Here is a 20228-nt window from a genome sequence, read left to right on the forward strand (position 1 = left end):
GCCTCTGCTGAGGATTTTGACATTTCCTATTTGGACTGGAACACTTGACAATAAGGCAGACTTACTGCACTTCTCAGCTTTTCACCCTTGTTTTTCCAGCATCATCTCCTGATGATTTATCCCAAATTTTGGGGGGTGGGGTGGGGGGGTGGGTTTCTGTCCTGGAGAAATAGGGTGGGATTCAGTGGCTTGCCTGTTTACCCCAGGACTTTTCTGGTCCCAGACAACCTTTCATTAGCAAGCACCTCATTGCCTCTGTAGTAGAGCAGTGCTGAACATTTGAGGTGGTTCCTGTGGACCCCTCCTAATGGGAGGGCTGTGGCTGCCCCTCGCTGAGATGTGTGACGTCCAGACCTGCATTGCTACCTGTGTGGAGGGGAGCCTTCTGGCCCCACCTGGAGTCCCCACCCGCCAGCCAGATGCACAGTTCAGAGCCACCTGGTTTAGACCGGTGGTTTGACCTTTTCGGCTTTGTCCACCCAGCTGTTGTACCCCTCAGCCAGCTGGCCAGCTGTGCTTGTTGGCCTTACATCTCAACCTCTGACTCTCATCCTGATTTCTGCATCTGGAGTGAAATTCTCCTGTGGCCCCCATGGCTGAGGGCCTGGGAATCTCCGTTCCTTCAAAGCCTCTTCAGAACAGATTCTTTGCTCTTGGGAAGCTTTACTAACCTACCCAGTATAATACATTGGCAGCAGCAAATTCAAATTGTAGAGTTCATGAATCCAGAATTGTAGCAGGTCTGTTTGGTTATTGAAGGGGGCTGCAGTGTTATCAGAGTTTTGCAGAATTGGCAATGTGTGTGGTCGACAGCTAATCATTTTTTAGTTGGTGTCCACTGGGGCAGAATGGGATGGAACAAAAAGGAACAGTCAGGAAAACAAGGACGGAGAGCTTGGTTGGGAAAATGAGAGGGGGAGGCCACCTGGCCTCTCCCTGCTGAGTTCTAGGCAAAGATTTGCTGTCTTCTGTGCAGGGGCTGGAAATGTGGAGTGAGGTCTGAGAACTGGGGTGTAGAGCCCTTCGAGAAGTACATGGTGCAGCCGGGGCTCCTGGGTGCCAGTCTGGACTCCCACCTGAGCTAATTTCTTTATGAATTTCTCTCACCTGCCTGCTTCCTGCTTCACAAGGTTTCTGAAAATGTGTAATATGGTATGCCTTCTCAGAGGAGTTTTCTTTTTTAAATGGAGAAAATACAGAAATAAAACAATATAATGAAACATCCCCCAACCCCATCCCGCCACCACCACCATGCTCCCATCAACTGGCTTCAAAAGTTACCAACTCAGCCAATCTTGTTTAATTTATGTCTTCTTCCACCTTGGATTATTTTGCTGGATCAAATTGCCGAGAGTTTTTGTTTGATTTTGATGAATTAACAGTGAGCAGTGGAGCAGGATGACAACCTTAATGGTGGACTTGGGCTCAGTAGGCAGGTTTGAATATGAAGAAGCAACTTGTTGATTCTTTGACCAGTTCTAGGTGCTGGAACAAGCAGAGGTTTTATTTAGCAGGTTGCCCCATCCAGAATTATTTTCACAGTAACATTCTTTATAGCAAATACCTGTAGTACTCTTCTTTAAGCTGTCTCTTTCCAACTTCAGGACCAAGATTTTTCCATGGAACATGTAATACTTACTGGAGGCAAGAAACACGGATGCCCCAGTATTTGTGTCTGTTCTGAATTGCGTGTTTTACTAGGTGAGCATGGAGCTGGGCTTCATGGGGTTTTCATCACAGGGATGTCAGGGAAATGCTGCCAACACAGCATTTTGAGGACACTAACATTTTTTACCCTTCTTTTGGTTTTTTAAATTTATAATCATTCCTTGGTTGTGTTAGATCTGTCTCTAGGGTGGACTCTCACTTTGACATAGGGAAATGCAAATCAAAACCACAATGAGATACCACTTCTCACCCCTTAGAATGCGTATTATTAAAAACAAGAACATAACAAATGTTGGCGAGGATGCAGAGCGATTGGAATCCCTATGCACCATTGGTGAGAATGGTGCAGCTGCTGTGGAAAAAAAGTATGATGGTTCCTCCAGAAGTGAAAAAAATTACCGTATGATGCAGGCATTCTCCTTCTGGGCATGTATCAAGAAGAATTTAAAGCAGGATTTTGAAGAGGTATTTGCACACCCTTGTTTATAGCAGCATTATTCACAATAGCTGAGAGGTAGAAGCCACTCTGGTGTCTACTGAAGGTTGAATGGATAAACAAAATGTAGTCTATACGTGCCATGGAATATTCGGTTCAGTTCAGTTCAGTTGCTCAGTCATGTCTGACTCTTTGCGACCCCATGGACTGCAGCACGCCAGGCCTCCTTGTCCATAGCCAGCTCCTGGAGTTTACTCAGACTCATGTCCATTGAATTGGCGATGCCATCCAACCATCTCATCCATGGAATATTACTCAGCCTTAAAAAATAAGGGAGATTCCTACATGTACTGCCACATGGGTGAACCTTGAGGACATTATGCCAAGTGAAATGAGCCAGACACAAAAGGACACGCACTCTATGATTCCACTTATATGAGGTACGTAGAGTAGTCAGAGACAGAAAGTAGAATGGTGGGAACTAGGGACTGGGGGAAGGGAAAGTGGGAAGTTACTGTTGAAAAGGGTGTCAGTTTTACAAGATGGAAAGATATCTGTGGATGGAGGTGATAGTTTGACAGTTCTGTGAATGTACTTAATGCCACTGAGTAGTCTTACTTAAAAATGGTTAAGATGGTTAGTTTCATATTATGTGTTCAGTTCAGTTGCTCAGTTGCGTCCGACTCTGCGACCCTATGAATCGCAGCACGCCAGGCCTCCCTGTCCATCACCAACTCCCGGAGTTCACTCAGACTCACGTCCATCGAGTCGGTGATGCCATCCAGCCATCTCATCCTCTGTCGTCCCCTTCTCCTCCTGCCCCCAATCCCTCCCAGCATCAGAGTCTTTTCCAATGACTCAACTCTTCGAATCAGGTGGCCAAAGTACTGGAGTTTCAGCTTTAGCATCATTCCTTCCAAAGAAATCCCAGGGCTGATCTCCTTCAGAATGGACTCATTCAGGTTGGATCTCCTTGCAGTCCAAGGGACTCTCAAGAGGCTTCTCCAACACCACAGTTCAAAAGCATCAATTCTTCGGCGCTCAGCCTTCTTCATAGTCCAACTCTCACATCCATACATGACCACTGGAAAAACCATAGCCTCGACTAGACGGACCTTTGTTGGCAAAGTAATGTCTCTGCTTTTGAATATGCTATCTAGGTTGGTCATAACTTTCCTTCCAAGGAGTAAGCATCTTTTAATTTCATGGCTGCAATCACCATCTGCAGTGATTTTGGAGCCCAGAAAAATAGAGTCTGACACTGTTTCCACTGTTTCCCCATCTATTTCCCATGAAGTGATGGGACCGGATGCCATGATCTTCGTTTTCTGAATGTTGAGCTTTAAGCCAACTTTTTCACTCTCCACTTTCACTTTCATCAAGAGGCTTTGAGTTCCTCTTCACTTTCTGCCATAAGGGTGGTGTCATCTGCATATCTGAGGTTATTGACATTTCTCCCGGCAATCTTGATTCCAGCTTGTGTTTCATCCAGTCCAGCGTTTCTCATGATGTACTCTGCATATAAGTTAAATAAGCATGGTGACAATATACAGCCTTGATGTACTCCTTTTCCTATTTGGAACCAGTCTGTTGTTCCATGTCCAGTCCTAACTGTTGCTTCCTGACCTGCATACAGATTTCTCAAGAGGCAGGTCAGGTGGTCTGGTATTCCCATCTCTTTCAGAATTTTCCACAGTTTATTGTGATCCACACAGTCAAAGTCTTTGGCATAGTCAATAAAGCAGAAATAGATGTTTTTCTGGAACTCTCTTGCTTTTTCCGTGATGCAGCGGATGTTGGCAATTTGATCTCTGGTTCTTCTGCCTTTTCTAAAACCAGCTTGAACATCTGGAAGTTCACGGTTCACGTATTGCTGAAGCCTGGCTTGGAGAATGTTGAGCATTACTTTACTAGCATGTGAGATGAGTGCAATTGTGTGGTAGTTTGGGCATTCTTTGGCATTGCCTTTCTTTGGGATTGGAATGAAAACTGACCTTTTCCAGTACTTTACTACAATTAAGTTTCCTTTTTAAAAAAGTATTTATTTATTTTTGTCTGTGCTGGGTCTTCATTGCTGCACGGGCTTCTCTTTAGTTGCAGCAAGCGGGGGCTACTCTCAGTTGCGATGTGCAGACCCCTCATTGCGGTGGCTTCTCTTGTTGAGGAGCACAGTCTCCAGGGCTTCAGTAGTTGCAGCATGTGGGCTCAGAGGTTGCTGCTCACAGGCTCAGTATTTGTGGCACGCGGGCTTAGTTGCTCTGTGGCATGTGGGATCCTCCCGGACCAGAGATGGAACTCGTGTCTCCTGCATTGGCAAGCAGGTTCTTTACCACTGAGCCACCAGGGAAGCCTCACTATGATTAAAATTCTTGAAATATCTCACTTTGACTTGCAGAGGAAGGGAAGCTGAGAGAGGCATATACAGCCTTTGTCTTTGTTCATTCTCACGCCACCTGATTCTGGACAGAATTTGGGCTTCCTTTGTTTTACTGAGTGTATCCTCAATGAGGGATGATTCCTATGATGCTGGCAACGCCAGGATTGCTTACCACCACAAACACTGAGTTTAATCTGCAAAGGTTCTGATGAAGCCCTTGCCAGGATCTATTTCAGAGATGGATTGAAAGTGTAGAACCGAGGCCCCTGGTAGGCACAGACGATCAGCCTGTTTCACAGAGAGCCCCTGCCCTGGGCCTTCTCAGTGACATGAGCCACAGCTTCCTTGCTTGTAAAATGCAGGAATTCGCTTCTGAGCCTCATGTGCAGCCTGTTTCTGGGTGAGAAACATGGACATTTGTGTTCTGTGACCAGCATGGCTTGAGGCCCCTTCCTTCAAAGTAACAGATGCCTCCCATGAGTAGGGTAAGCATGTAATTTGTGGTCCAAATTGGGAAACTTTAAAGAATGAAAGAGAGGTTTTTAAGAATTTTGCTGGAACAACAGATGTGCCCCAGGACTGCCCCAGGCAAAACAGGACAGTCCCTAATCCTAACCCTGCCCAAGAGAGGCAAAGCCAGTCTAACGTGGAAGGACCTAACAGCAGCTCCCTGCCCTCGCTCCTGTTTGTGGCATCTCTGTGGGTGGACAGTCTCTTTGTCTGACCCTACAATGGACTGTTGACTCTGGATCGTTCTAACCACTAGAGAATTGCCCTTATTTGAGCTGAACTCTGTCCATGTGATATTGGACCCCAAGGCCTGATCCCCACACAGATGGTTTCTCTGCTTCCATTTCTTGGTTGTTTAATGCAATCAGAATGGAAAAGTCTAGTGTTTAATAATGTTTGTAGAGTATTTTGCTTTCACTGCTGAGAAGTAGTACCTTTTCCCCTTCCAGTTTTATATACTGAACTTTTGTATTTGCCTGGAGAACTACACAAGGCCTCCCAGCTTTACTGTGTTCCCTCCTACAGGCTACATTTTCCTGTCTGCGGTCACTCACAGTTTCACTTGCTGAAAGTATCCTCATAATCTTGCAGTCTGCATTTTTGTATTAGCATCACTTAGGATAGAGCATTCCAGGTTGCCAAGTAGACTTCCTGACCACGTCTTTGAAAATTCCCTTATCTGACATTTAGGTTGTTTTTCTACTATCCTGGATAAGGACGCTGTGATTAGCTTTTGTAACACAGATTCTTGCCTTTGGGGAAAGGACGAGAAATTATTTGCTGGGATAGGTTCCCAAGGGTGAGATTAAATGGGTCAGAAGGTGTATCCATTGTTTTGACTGGCCTGACACATTTATATAATCATATTCACCAGAAGGGCTGCCCCAGTTCAGAGGAAATAGATCGCCTTATCGTTTGGCGCACACGGGTATGTGTGTGTTTGTGTATTTTTCCATATTTTGGCTTGCCAAGACAGAGGGCAAGGATTGCTTAATTATAGACTCCACTTGAACTGGGAGTGGCTGATCCTTGCAGGCCCTCAGCTCCTGATCTCATTGGTTCAGGTGCATCTGAGGCTGGGACCACCAGGAGGAATTTGCAAGGATGGGCAGTATGTGTACTGTGATTATTGCCTGGGACGTGTGATTATTACACACTCACGGGGTGGTGTCAAGGCTGAGTAACTCTGCTTCTGGCAAATAGTCAGCATGGCCCAGTCTGATGGGGAGATTTGTCATCTGTGGGGGAGTGTCCTACTCCCACCTTGTTTTACCTTTCCCCTCCCAGAAATGTGTTTTAAAAAAATCACGTCTATTGAGGTGTAAATTAAATAGGATAACATGTGCCCATTTCGGATGTTCAGTTCACTGAGTTGGCAGCTGTATACTCTGTATAGTCCCCATCACCACGATAAAGATATCAAAGATTTCCATCACTCCTGCAATGGTCCTTGCTCTTTTCTGTAGTCATTCTCCCCGCACCCCTCCTCCAGCAACCGTTGATCTGCCTTCTGTCATTATAAATTAAATTTCACTCTTGGATCTGGCTTCCTTTAATTTAGGGGATGTTTCTCTGTTTGTTTTTTTTCTGTTTTTAATTTCATGAATTTCTTTAAAAAGTTTAAAAATTTTTTTATATTTAAAAATTGTGGTAAAACCTATGTAACAAAACTTAGAATTATAACCATTTTTAAGTGCCCAGTTGAGTGGCATTAAGTGCATTCATGTTGCTCTTCATACATCACCACCATCCATCTCCAGCCTGTTGCGTGGATTTCTGCTTTTTATTATTTTCTCTCTTCTATGTGTTTTGGGATCATGCTGTTCTTTTTCTGTCATCTTGAGGTGGAAGATTAGGTCACTGATTTTAGATCTTTCTTTTTTCCTATAGTGTAAGTACCTCATTTTATTGTGTTTACCAGACACAGCGGTTTTAACAAATTGCAGGTTTTCTGGCAACCCCAAGTCGAGCAAGTCTATCAGCACCATTTTCCCCAGTAGCAATGGCCCAGTTCATGTCTCTCACATTTTGGTAATCTTTGGAATATTTCAGACTTTTTCATTATTGTATGTTATGGGGATCTGTGATTCATCACTATTGTAAAAAAGATTATGAGTTGCTGAAGGCTCAGATGATGGTTAACATGTTTTAGCAGTATAGTATTTTTAAATTATGTACATTTTTTTCTTAGTCATAATGCTATTGCATCCTTATTAGACTACAGTATAGTATAAAGATAATCTTTATATGCACTGGGAAACCGAACAGTTTAGTGTGACTTGTCTTAGAGTGGTGGTCTGGAACCGAATCCAAATATGTCCAAGGTATGCCTGTGTTTGGTGATGCTCCATGTTTTCTTGTATCCCACACATTTTGAGATGTTTTCATTTCATTTGGTTAAATATCTTGTAAATGTGTTCTGTTTATACAAGTGTCTTTTCTTTCCCTTCCAGGCTTACTGCAGGAGTTTCTCTTTTTTACTGGGTTCCAGCAATTTTATCATGATGTGTGCTGGTGTGTTTTCTTGTGTTCTGTTTGAAGTCCATTGTGCATTTTGGATTTGTGGGTTTATATTTTTCATCAAATTTGGGATGACTTCAATTATTATTTCTTTAAATATATACCCCGTCCCCCCCTTGAATTTCTTGTTGTTCCACAGGTCACTGAGATGCTGCTCAGTTTTTTGTTTTGTTTTTTAACCCCCTCCATCGTTTAATTTAGGTGGTTCCCATTGCTTTCTCTTTGAGTTCACTCATCTTCTGTAGTGTCTAACTGGCAGTTAAACCCATTTAGTGAATTTTTCATTTCTAATGTTGGTTTTTCTGTTTCTAATAGTTCCATTTTAATCTTTTTAATATTTTCTATTTCTCTCTTTGCTTATTTTCCTGTAAATCTGAGTATATTTACAGTATCTGTTTTGAAGTCTTTGCTGATTCCATCTTCTCTCTCATTCCTGTCTTGTTTCCAGTTACTGATTTTTTTTTCCTTTTTATAGGTCATGTTTTACCTCTTGCCTATCTGGTAACTTTTGTTTGGATGCTAGATACACTTTTTCTGCCCGAGCATTCTTCCTGTCTTGGTCAGCTTGGGCTGCCATTACCACATGCCATTGCTTTTGTTGCCTAAACAATCGAAATGTATTTTCTCCCATTTCTGGAGGCTGGAAGTTTGAAATCAGGGTGCCAGCATGGTCAAGTTCTGGTGAGGGCTGTCTTCCTGGCTTTCACGTGGCTGCCTTTCTGCTGTGTTTTCACATGGCAGAGAGAGAGAGAGAGAGAGAGAGAGAGAGAGAGAGAGAGAAAACACAAGCTCTGGTCTCTCTTCCTCTAATCGTGGAGGCTCCACCCTCATGACCTCATGTAACCGCCCTTAACCTCCCCGTCTCCAAATACCATCACACTGGGGCTGCGGCTTCAAGATGTGAAATTTGGAGTGACATAAATTTCAATCCATATCAAGTCTTTTGAGTTTGCATCTTTTGTCTGAGATTCATTCTTGCTGTGGTACGTAGCTGTAGATCATTGATTCTCATTGTTGTGGGATATTCCGTTGTGGAAACATATTATTTGAATTACTTGTAGTTTTAGGCTATTAAGACCTGTTGAAGTAATATAGAAACATACCAGGGTTGGAGACCCGAATTATAGGATGTCCTGGGGTTCACGTGGCTGAGCTGAAGGAAATCCTGTCTCGGTTCAGATGGTTTCGGTATGATAGTTTAGTGCAGGACGTGGCTGACTATGGCTTGCACGCCAAACCTGGCTCTCTGCCCGTTTTTGCACATATGACTTTTTTTGGAACAAGCCCTGCCCATTTTCCTGCGAAAACAGCAGAATTGAGTAACTGAAACAGAGACCTTCCACCCAGCAAAGCTGAAAATACTTACTATTTGGCTTATGGAACTGCCGACCCTCAGCTTAGTATCTTGTTTTCTACTCACTGTTAATCATCCAACTGTGCCAGCAATGGCAGGGACTGGGGCAGGGGTGAGGCGGGTTTGGGGGTTCCTTCTCGCTATCGCCTGGGGCCACTGCCTGTAACCATCCTCCGCCTTCCTGTCTTTCAAAGGCTGACCTGCGTCAGATCCCTGGGCCGGGCATTGTGTGCGTGGGCCCCTGTTATCTGGGAGCAGAGTGTCTGTGGAAGCTGCCCCAGAGCCCTGTGGGGTGTCCTTCCCCGTCCTGGCGCGGCCCCTCACAGGGGTTCACAGGCTCTGTGGGAAGGGCACATATGCTTCTGGTTTTCAGAACCGCCCTTCCGGCAGGAGGAAAGGCTGGTGTGTGATAACTGTGTGACCCAGGGCAAGGCACTGACCCGCCCCGGGCCCGTTTCCCTCTGAGATGAGGAAGCTGGGCTCCAGCATCCCTTCCGGCCCCCAGAACTTCCAAACTCCCACCCAGAAGTGGCTGGGTTTAAGCTTTTTTTTTTGAAAGAAGCAGTCCTTTTATGCTCTCTATGTTTCAGAGTGGATGCAGTCTGGAAGAGCAAGGCCTCCTCATCTTGACCTCAGCGCACTGGCTGTCAGGGCCAGGTTGGGTCTAAGATCTTGCCATCTCTGGCATCCTTTCACGTGACCACAGGCATCTCTGGTGTTCCCTGGACTTGCCAGGCCAGGATTTCCAGTTCTGGAGAATGAGTGCCAGGACCATTGGGTTTCCACCTGGCATGGTTTATGGTGGCGGAGCTTAGGGAGCAGGAGAAACAGAGGTCTTTGGAGATCATTGGCCTCCACTGAAGTCGAAGAGAGAAGTGGTTTTCTTAAAGCCACAAGATGAGTTAGGAACAGAGCTGAAACAGTTTTATTATAGCTTTTTCTACTCCCTGCCCTGTTTTCTTTCCATCATCCTTTCCCCATTTCACTTGCCTCCAGGAGGCGCCTATTTCCTTAAACTCTACTCTTCTGACCTTGTGCCAGGACAAAGCTGTGAGTCATTGGAGGGTGGGGCGCAGTGTCTTCAATCCAGCAAATGCTGATAAGGTCTGGAAGGCCCCCCACCCCAGGACTCTGCTCTGCCTCCAAGGCAAGGCAGGGCTCGCTCAGTACCCCAGGGTAAGCACGTTATTCGGGATGCTTACTGAATCCTTATGACCCTCCTTTGACCCAGGAGGGGTCACCTTCATTTTGCAAAGGAAAATGGGTTCAGAGAAATTTCTGGACCCACACAAGTCCTCTCACAAGGAACTTGCAGGATAGAGCTGGAATCAGGACCCACTGACCCATGCTGTTTGTTCAGCGCTGCCCAGGACTTCTTTGGGTTTCAGTGCTTCCTCCTGGGTTTCCTTCTGGTTCTTTTTGTAGGCTCCCTCAGGTAGCCCAGGGGAGCCTGCCTCAGCTAAAGGAATCTACAAGAGTCAGGGGCTGGCAGGCCAACAGCCTGAAAACATTTACGGCTGCTGGTGGTTTGTCTTGATCTTGTGGAGGAAAGGCACTGGGGCCTACAGGAATTGCCTGAGCACTTTCACACTGAAATGAAATCTTGCAAGAGACTAGGGCCACTAAATTGTGGGTGATGAGGGGCTGCTTTCAACCTACTTGGTGTTTGAATCCTCCTCCAGTCCGGCAAAACCTAGCCAGGTGTCTACACTTCCATTGTGTCTGGAACCTGCTGGGTAAAGGCTTGCCCACTTAGCAAGTTGACTCCATGTGGGCTTCCAGAACAAAGCAGGGCTGGACCAGCCCAGAATGCCCCAGAGGAAACCTCTCACCTTCTTACACAGGGGGCCTTTGCTTCAGGTTATTCCTGATTCTTCACAGTGACCCCCACAGGGGTCCTGACTGGACACAGAGTGATCCTCCATTGGCGTTACTGTTGCACACCCTAGAAGCCCCTTCTGCAGCCTCCTACACCACTGGGCACTTGTGACTGCCCCTTGCGGTGGAGGGCGTATGCTGGTGCCCACTATTCGCGGCTGCCCTGTGCAGTGAGATAACGTGATGTCAGGACAGTCAGAGACACATAGGTTTGTTTCTTGACTTCTCCACCAGCTCGCTATGTGAGTTTAGGCAATAACCAAATCATCCTATATCTGAACTTTCCATTTGAAAAATAGGGGTAACAGTACCAGTGTTATGGAGTGTGGAGGGCCTCTTTAGGTATATTGTGTTTAACGTAGCACCAGTTACCCAGGAGAGGGTGGTGCTACTCGCCCTGGTGACCACCACAGTGTGCTAACCTGATGGTCCAAGGCTGTCTCTTTGGGCTTCTCCCAAACTGGTGGGAGTTGGACTCCGTTCTTTGAGAAGGAATTTAATCAGGTCATAGATGAGAAACAAAGGAGGTTACTCTGAGGCTGGAAGGCACTCCCAGATGGTTGGCAGCCAAGAGGGCAGCCCAACTACACAGACCATCTGTTCTGGGGGGTGGGGGGTGGCCAGGGAAGGGGCTCCTCAGGGAGCCATGCCAAGCTGGCCAGAGTCCTGGCTCATTCAAGAGGTTGCTGTGTGAGCTTCCAGACAGGTCACTTCCCTGTCTGGCTCTCCTTCAGTCTTCTTGTCTCTAAAACAACTGTTAGTCCTTGAAGTTCCTGCCTTGGGCCAGTGTTCATTGAACCCATGATCTGGCATGTGACACCCCTCCAACCCCCCACCTCAGTTCCTGTCTTTCTGCTGCAAGTTAACTTTAGTTCTTCCTTTGAAACAGAATGGGAAAAAAAAAAAAAAGTGAGCTCTTATTCTTGGAGCCCTGTTGTTTTGAGAGGAGAACGGGGCTGTGGTGGCACGGAGCTGGTGTCTCAGGCTGATTGTGTTCAGCGAGAGGGCTGCAGGGGCCAGACCTCCTTCACCATCCCATGTGGTTCCTGGTGGTGGGTGGGCTGTCCTGGAAAGTGGTCAGGCAACCCTAAACAAAATAGAAAACCTCTCTGCCCTCAGAGGGCTTAAGTAGGGGAGGAGACACAGTAGACAGCTCACGTGGTCTAGGATGAGTACCTTGAAGAAGATCCAGCAGGGAAGGAGGTCAGGACTGACGCGTGGGGAGACAGTCTGCGCGGGATGGCAAAGGGAGGTGTGTTTGTGGAGGTGAAATTTGGAGAGACCTGAATGGAGTGAGGGAGGAAGCCAGGAAGGGATGTGGAGGAGGAACATTCTAGGCTAAGGGACCGAGTCAAAGTTCTGAGGCAGGGGTGAAGTGGGTGAGTTCAAGAAACAATGGTGGGGAGGAATGTCTAGGATTCAGCAGAGATGGCCGGGATTGGGGGCGGGTAGGTGGGTGGGACGGGGGCTGGGGAGCTGGGTTGGAGATAATGTTGAAGATGTGGGCTACAGCCTGGCTACCCAGGCCCTTGTGAGCCACAGCAAGGAGTTTGAATTTTATTCTATATGTAAAAGGAAGTCATTGGAGCATTTTGAGGAGGAGGGTGATCTGATATCATTAAAGCATTGTTCTAGTTGCTCGGGACCTGTGGGGAGATAGTGGCAAGGTCCCTGCAGGGGTGATGGCATGGACAGGTGGGAGCAGAGAGGATTCTTTACGTATTTTGAAGGTAGGACTAATAGCAGGTCCTGGTAGGTTGAATGTGGAGTTGGAGGGCCAGAGTGGTCAAGCCTGAGGTCGAGGTTTTCTGTCTTAAGAGTAGATGGTCAGTGGTGCCATTTAGTGAGAACGGGGGAGTTGGGAGGAGCCGCTCGGGATCTGGGAGACCACAGCTCCCTTTGGGAGCACGTGAAGATTAAAATGTTGCTGGTCGTATTTAGAGGACAGGTCAAGTAGTCATTGGTGTGTTTGACTCGGGATCAGCTATGGCTGGAGGTTGGGGTTTGTGCGTCAGCTGTGTGAGTTATGAGATTATCCAAGGATTAGGGGAGGGCAGGGGTCAGGACTGAACAGTGAGGTTCTCCAGCATTTAGAGGCCTCTGATTCCAGTTGAGCTATTTCAAATTCTGAAAGATGATGCTGTGAAAGTACTGCACTCAATATGCCAGCAAATTTGGAAAACTCAGCAGTGGCCACAGGACTGGAAAAGGTGAGTTTTCATTCCAATCCTAAAGAAAGGCAATGCCAAAGAATGCTCAAACTACTACACAATTTTACTCATCTCACACACTAGTAAATTAATGCTCAAAATTCTCCAAGCCAGGCTTCAGCAATACGTGAACCATGAACTTCCAAATGTTCAAGCTGGTTTTAGAAAAGGCAGAGGAACCAGAGATCAAATTGCCAACATCTGCTGGATCATGGAAAAAACAAGAGAGTTCCAGAAAAACATCTATTTCTGCTTTATTGACTATGCCAAAGCCTTTGACTGTGTGGATCACAATAAACTGTGGAAAATTCTGAAAGAGATGGGAATACCAGACCACCTGACCTGCCTCTTGAGAAACCTATATGCAGGTCAAGATGCAACAGTTAGAACTGGACATGGAACAACAGACTGGTTCCAAATAGGAAAAGGAGTACATCAAGGCTGTATATTGTCACCCTGCTTATCTAACCTCTATGCAGAGTAGTACATCATGAGAAACGCTGGGCTGGAAGAAGCACAAGCTGGAATCAAGATTGCGGGGAGAAATATCAATAACCTCAGATATGCAGATGACACCACCCTTATGGCAGAAAGTGAAGAGGAACTCAAAAGCCTCTTGATGAAAGTGAAAGTGGAGAGTAAAAAAGTTGGCTTAAAGCTCAACATTCAGAAAACGAAGATCATGGCATCCGGTCCCATCACTTCATGGGAAATAGATGGGGAAACAGTGGAAACAGTGTCAGACTTTTTTTGGGGCTCCAAAATCACTGCAGATGGTGACTGCAGCCATGAAATTAAAAGACGCTTACTCCTTGGAAGAAAAGTTATAACCAACCTAGATGCATATTGAAAAGCAGAGACATTACTTTGCCAACAAAGGTCCGTCTAGTCAAGGCTATGGTTTTTCCAGTGGTCATGTATTGATGTGAGAGTTGGACTGTGAAGAAAGCTGAGCACTGAAGAATTGATGCTTTTGAACTGTGGTGTTGGAGAAGACTCTTGAGAGTCTCTTGGACTGCAAGGAGATCCAACCAGTCCATTCTGAAGGAGATCAGCCCTGGGATTTCTTTGGAAGGAATGATGCTAAAGCTGAAACTCCAGTACTTTGGCCACCTCATGTGAAGAGTTGACTCATTGGAAAAGACTCTGATGCTGGGAGGGATTGGGGGCAGGAGGAAAAGGGGACAACAGAGGATGAGATGGCTGGATGGCATCACTGACTTGATGGACGTGAGTCTGAGTGAACTCCAGCAGTTGGTGATGGACAGGGAGGCCTGGCGTGCTGAGATTCATGGGGTTGCAAAGAGTCGGAGGTGACTGAGCGACTGAACTGAACTGAAAGAGGGTAAGCCCTCAAAAGAGACTGAGGCGGAGTGACAGGGAGAGTGGAAGACAACCATGTGTGTACCCTTCATGTCCCCAAAGCTGAGTGCCTCAGTGGAGGAGGGAATGACCACTGTGCTGGATGAGGGTGGATAAGCTAAGGCAAAAGACTTGACCTCCCAGCTTGGAAAGAGGGAAGTGAGTCATCAGAGACTGTGAGGAATGGTGGGGACGGGGGTCTATAGGATTCAGCAAAGAGCAACTAGTCACCTTCCAGCTTGCTTACCGCACAGTGTCAGACACTCAGGAATGGAAGGTCATGCACCCCATGAAGGAAAATGAAGTCCTTTATCAGCTGGCTAATCCAGTGGGAGGACTGAAAAGTGGGGGATCGGTGTGATGTGGTGGAAGGAACCTCATGTTGGCTCCTTGGCGCTCACGTTCCAGCAGCAGAGGGACCTTTGGCCGCGTGATGCAGTGCTGTCTCCGGTGCTTGAGGTGGTGCCTAGCATTTGCTCAGTGTCCATGGCACGAATGAGTGAGTAAATGAATGAACTAAACTGAGACTCGGGATCAGGGTCTTCTTCCTCACTGCTTACTGAATTGTTACTGACCGGAACTTGGGTTCACTCGCCCAACTTGCAGCAAAGCCAATTAATTGACACAAGGTTGTGGTGAAGGGAAGTACAAGGTTTATTGCAGAATGCCCAGCAAGGAGAATGGGCAACTCATGCTCAAAAGACCCCAACTCCCCGAAGGCTTTCAGACAAGTGTTTTTAAAGGCAGATGCTCGTAGTGAGGGCCACAGGGTATGTGATTAGCTTGTGGACTTCTGATTGGTTAGTGTTGAACAGGTAATGTTTCAGGAATCTGAATCATCAGCCTTCCGGTTCCAACCAGTCTGGGGTCTACACTTCTTGTGGTCAATGTGTAATTGCCCTCCTCCACAGAGTGGGGGTCTTATTTCTGCAGAACAACTTAAAGATAATGGCAGATTGTTATCTAAATCCCTTCCGGAGGAATCGGGAGTCCTGTGACTCCTGTGTCAGTATTCTAATCATTAACTGCTTGAGTCTGCTCTTTGGAACAGGTAGGGGGAGGGGAGGCCAATAAGAAGCAGAGGTCATGGAGGGGCTTGTGCCCAGCAAGTTCCTTCAGGGTTCTGCTCGGTTTCAGTCTCCCCTTTTCTTTGATATTCCTTAATCTCAAGGAGAACGGGGTGGGACAAGAAAGGGAATGAAGTTGTGGATAGAGCGATTAATCATCAACTTGTCAGGGAACTTGGATTCAGGGGGACTTGGGTTCAGAGTTCTCGTCCTGGCCCTGTCGGCCCCTGTGGTACTTAGTCAAGTTGCGGGGGGTGGGAGCAGGCAGATCAGATCACTTGGCAGGACTTTTTCAGTTGAAGTCCACAGACTGCTTTGGGAACCAGCAATGAGGAGTCTGTGAACCCTCTGAAATTCCCTCCAAAATATGGGGCATGTGCACATTTTCTGAAAGTGGCCTGTGATCCAGAGGAGGTTGGGAACTCCCGGGCTTTCTCCAAAGGCCTTTCTTCTGAGTCCAGCCTCCTGGGGCTTGCAGTGGGCAGGAGGGTCCTGGAGCTGGAGAACACACTTGGGAAACTTGCAGTCACAGAGAACCTTGCCCTGTTGTTTATCACCAGGTCCTGATAAATGACAGCACAATGCCAGCAGAATATAAGGCAGTTAAGCAGAACAACAGGGGGCTGCTTAATTTCTGAGGCCACGAGGTGTTTGCTCTGGAAAAACCCTTCCTGGTGTAGGAAGCTGTGGGGTGTATATGGAGGGTCTCTTTTTGTCATGGGGCAGGTGAGGCACCTTGGCACCAGTGGGCTTCTGTGGATGAGAGATCAGGGTTGGGGGACGCGGTTCTGGGATTGGCACATGGCTCAGTGCAGGCCTCTTAATTCAGTAACATAACCCAGCATTCACTCACCACAGGTGTGTCCCGCCATGAGAGTGTAAGTATGGTAGGGGAGGAAGCTCAGCCTGGCAGCTGCTTTTCTGTGCTTGGAGTATGTCTCCAGGGCTGGAGACCCAAGAAGGGTGGCAGTCCTGTGCAGAGCCTTACCTGCACTGGGAGCCCTTGAAGGCGTCACAAGGGATGACATCCTCTTACACGCCAGGCAGCGCACTGCAGTGAGGAGGGGGCTTGTGGAAGAGGAAAGAAGCAGGGTGTGGCTCAGTGTCTCTGACCCCAGAGTCTCTCCTGATCAGAGACTGTTCCGAGATCTTTGTTTCTGCTCTCCCAAGCATGGGGCCAGCTGGGGTTGGACTTTGTCCCAGCAGTCAGGGAAGACAGGTGTGACTTACCTGAAGAGCCTCACTGTCCCACCGTTCAGCTGGAGTCCCTGTCATCTGCAGGGACCAAGGGGCTGCCTTGCCCTGCCCAGCGTGGACATGAGCCAGGAACCCCCTCTGACACTAGCAGTCTGGTCCCTCCTCTGAGAAGCATGTTCATGGAGCTGGTTTCTGACCTAACTTTCTCTCTCTTGCCCCTGCCCTGCTCAGTTGGCTGGAGTTGTCTTCCTCGGAGTTGGATTATGGGCATGGAGCGAGAAGGTAGGTGTGACTGTCACTGGAACCCTGAGCAGTAGTCCACCAGGTTCATTCAGCTTTAATTGTCCCTTCCTCCGGACTCCTCCCCAAAGAGCCCCTCCAGTGCAGGGCAATGATTTGTGGTCATTAACCTTTACAGAGCCAGTTCTGGGAAGTTACTTAACTTGTGATGAAAACTCCTGGGGTCCTGTGGCTAGCCTGGCTTCCCTGTGGCAGGTTTGCTGCTAGAGGCCAAGGCTGGGCCAGTTGGGATTTTGAGCCCCATGAGCATGGAGAGCCCTCTCTTCTGTTTCCAGAAGCCCTGAGTCATCCCGGGGCATGTCCAGAGCTGTGTCCAGGGCAGGCCTGGGGCTACCTTCTGGAATGGACTATGCCTCTGGAGCCAGCAGGTCCCTGGGCACAGCTGTGGTGATTCCTGAAGCTCTCATTCTCGCCCATGGATAGGACCCCTGAGTCAGGGAGTTAGGCTCTGGGTTGTGCCCCCTGGGTGCCCTGTGGTGCAGGGGCACATCTTTAGCACCCATGAACCTCATTGCCCAGCCTATGGAGGATGGGGGAGGAGAAGAAAGCAGGCTCTTACTGTCTGGAAGGACAAGGGGCATTTGGAACTCCAAGGAGGGGACTAGACCGGATGTGAGCAGAGTGGACCTTTGGTGCACCTTTTGCACTGTAAGTCGGTGGGTATTGGGGAGGTGGAGAGACCAGGCAGGAAACAGTGAGAGCTAAAGCTTTCTCTTAAGCCTAAAGCCCAGGGCCCTCTGTTCCTTCAGTGGAGCCTCTCTGTACTTTCAGAAGGAGGCAGGAGCACTTAGGTCTGTGGGCTTTGTTGCCATGGCCTTGGGAACTGGATAAGCTCTGCCTTTAGGTTTGGGCCCCTTTAAGTGCTTGCAGTGCCATGTCCCTTTGCCCTAGTGACCGAGAAGCTGGTGCAAACCATGACTCATAGCGCCACCGTGTGACCAGAACGGAACAGCAGCATCTCAGCCAATCGGGCCCAGAGCCTAGGCCTGGCTACCCTGGCTGCCCGGTTCCTGCTGGGGGTCTGGCCTGGCTGCTCTTTGCTTCTTCCTCCGTTGAATCCTGTAGAGCTGCTCTGTCCATTCTGGTTCCCATTAGCCAGATGTGGCTGATTATATCTAAATTAATTAAAGTGAAATACAAATTAAAATTCACTTCTTCAGTTCTACTAGGCCTCATTTAAAGTGCTCAATAATAGTACGTGTGACCAGTGGCTGCCATTTTGAACAGCACAGATATATACAGGACATCTGCATCGTCACGAAAAGTCAGCAGACAGTGCTGTCTTCATCTGTCCTTGGTGCCTGTGCTGTTCACAAGCCTGCTCGTGTTGAAGGTGTTTTCATCTCAAGATAATGGCATTCTCCATGAACTGAATGCAGAGTCAGCCGCCAGATGACCAAAGGCCAGGGCCTTTGTGTGCCTTGACCACAGGGTCCCCCAGTGCCCCTTCTCACCCCATCTATATCCTACAGGCTACAAAAGAAGCATGGGGTCTGCCTGTGAGGAACTGACAGCCTAGATGGAGTCTGGGAGCAGGAGGGCCACTGGGAGCTGAGGGAGGCAAAGATCTGCTGGGCCTCTAAGAGGGCAGCTGGGCAGGGGCCATACGCTGGCCTGGCACTTAATGAGAAGACAGCCCCGGAAGGCAGCTCCCTGTCCTCATTTAGTTGCAGCTCAGTCCCCCCAGGGCACCCTCGACTCTTCAAGGCTGATGTTACCCTGCTTTCTCTGCCTCTTTCAGGGGGTGCTATCCGACCTCACCAAAGTGACCCGGATGCATGGAATTGACCCGGTGGTGCTGGTGCTGATGGTGGGCGTGGTGATGTTCACCCTGGGCTTTGCTGGCTGTGTGGGGGCCCTGCGGGAGAACATCTGTCTGCTCAACTTTGTGAGTGGCCCGGAGTGGGGGTGGGAGGAAGTATAGTGGGGGAGGTAGGGGTGCAGGCTCTGTAGGACAGGCTTAGCCTTTACCTGCTGGAGTGGGTGGGGCGAGGTAGCCACTCTTACAAGCCTGCCCCAGGATCCGGCAGTGAGGGGAGGAGGCAGCCCTCTGTACCCTGCTGCCCCCTGAAAAAGGTAAGGTTTCAGGAGACACTCAGATGAAGTAGGCCCTCAGCAGGGGAGAAGTTGGGCCCCTCTGGTTTTCAGCTCCTAGTGGGCAGGGTCACCTGCCCCTCCCTCACCTTTTATCTGCCCCCTGCAGTTCCATCTGTTTGTCTGCTGATCACCTTTGCCCTTCCTGGCTAAGATCAGAAGACGTCAATAATGTTAGGAAATCTTTTGCCTCCTCCAGCGGGTATGAATCTGTTGGATGTACAGTGCAGAATCCTCGATTTCCTGGCAAAACTTTGAGTTACTAAGAGTTAGTTTTATATTTAGATACACATTTATTTTGAAATGCATTCAGCTAAAATTAAATAGCACCTGGTGGGGGAAACACATAATCATATTTTGCAATATATTATTTGTTGAATTTATTAGACCAAGCCTTTTATTCTGGGCTTAAATTAAAAAGCAAAACACACTTTTTTTTTCCCCATGCTTTTCATTTTTGTTTGGTTATCTTGCTTCTCTGTGAATGGAGATTACATTCTGGGAGGCCTTGTATGTGTGTATGTTTGTGTGTGTGTGTGTGTGTGTGTCTTACTTTGAGATACTGTGGCTATGGCATAAATGCCTAGTGTGTGGCGTGGCCAGCGCTAGCGGCTGTGATAACACGAGCTCCGCAGGCCGGAGCCCCGCCTTGACGGAGGGGCGTGCACCTGTGGCTGCAGTGGCTTTGGCAGAACTCCACCCCCGTGGGGCCTCTGCTCTGCAGACGTTTTAACGCAGTTGACTATCGTACACACACAGAGTAGGTACTGATAACATTAGCAACTCCAGAGTTGTCAAGAGCCCTGCCAGGGAACTCAGATGTCCTGCATCTCAGGTATGTGACCTGAGTGAACCTCGGTTTCCTTATCCCTAAAGTAGGAGTGACAGGTTTCTAGCAAGTGCGATGGCTGTAGGCGCGAGGAGAGAGGTCAGATAGGGTGTCTGGGGCACAGTCCCTACACTAAAGGAGCTGACAGCCTGGTAGGCCAGGATAGCCATTCATTCCTACTGGCGGGTTTCCTTGTTGGAGGGGTGCTCCTTCATAGGAGATGGCTGGCCCATTGTTTTGGAGCTTGCTTGTTCTTTCACTCATCTGACTCTTACCAATAGTGCAGCGATGTGAGCAGGGATGAGGTGAAACCAGGGTACCCAGCCCATCACGTGGGACTCCTCAGCTCCAGCGCAGGTCTCTTGGCTGCCAAGCCCGTGCTTTTAGTGGGAGGCAGAGGTTCTGGGTCAGGTGGGGGTGTGGTCT

General features: G+C 48.1%; 1 protein-coding gene across 5 annotated transcripts in view; it reads left to right on the plus strand.

Moving 5' to 3' along the window:
- Nucleotides 1-20228, plus strand: part of TSPAN14 (tetraspanin 14) — a 56479-nt gene that overhangs the window by 27888 nt on the left and 8363 nt on the right. For 4 of the 5 annotated variants that reach the window (XM_025284860.3, XM_006064759.4, XM_044942373.2 and 1 more), the window contains exons 3-4: nt 16811-16861; nt 18621-18767. In XM_025284860.3, coding sequence (XP_025140645.1) covers nt 16811-16861; nt 18621-18767 — 198 coding nt within the window. The remainder of the gene's footprint in view (nt 1-16810; nt 16862-18620; nt 18768-20228) is intronic. The other variant, XM_044942375.2, reaches the window with a different exon arrangement.

The sequence above is a fragment of the Bubalus bubalis genome, chromosome 4 (assembly GCF_019923935.1).
Source record: "Bubalus bubalis isolate 160015118507 breed Murrah chromosome 4, NDDB_SH_1, whole genome shotgun sequence".
In the NCBI taxonomy this organism is placed as follows: Eukaryota; Metazoa; Chordata; class Mammalia; order Artiodactyla; family Bovidae; genus Bubalus; species Bubalus bubalis.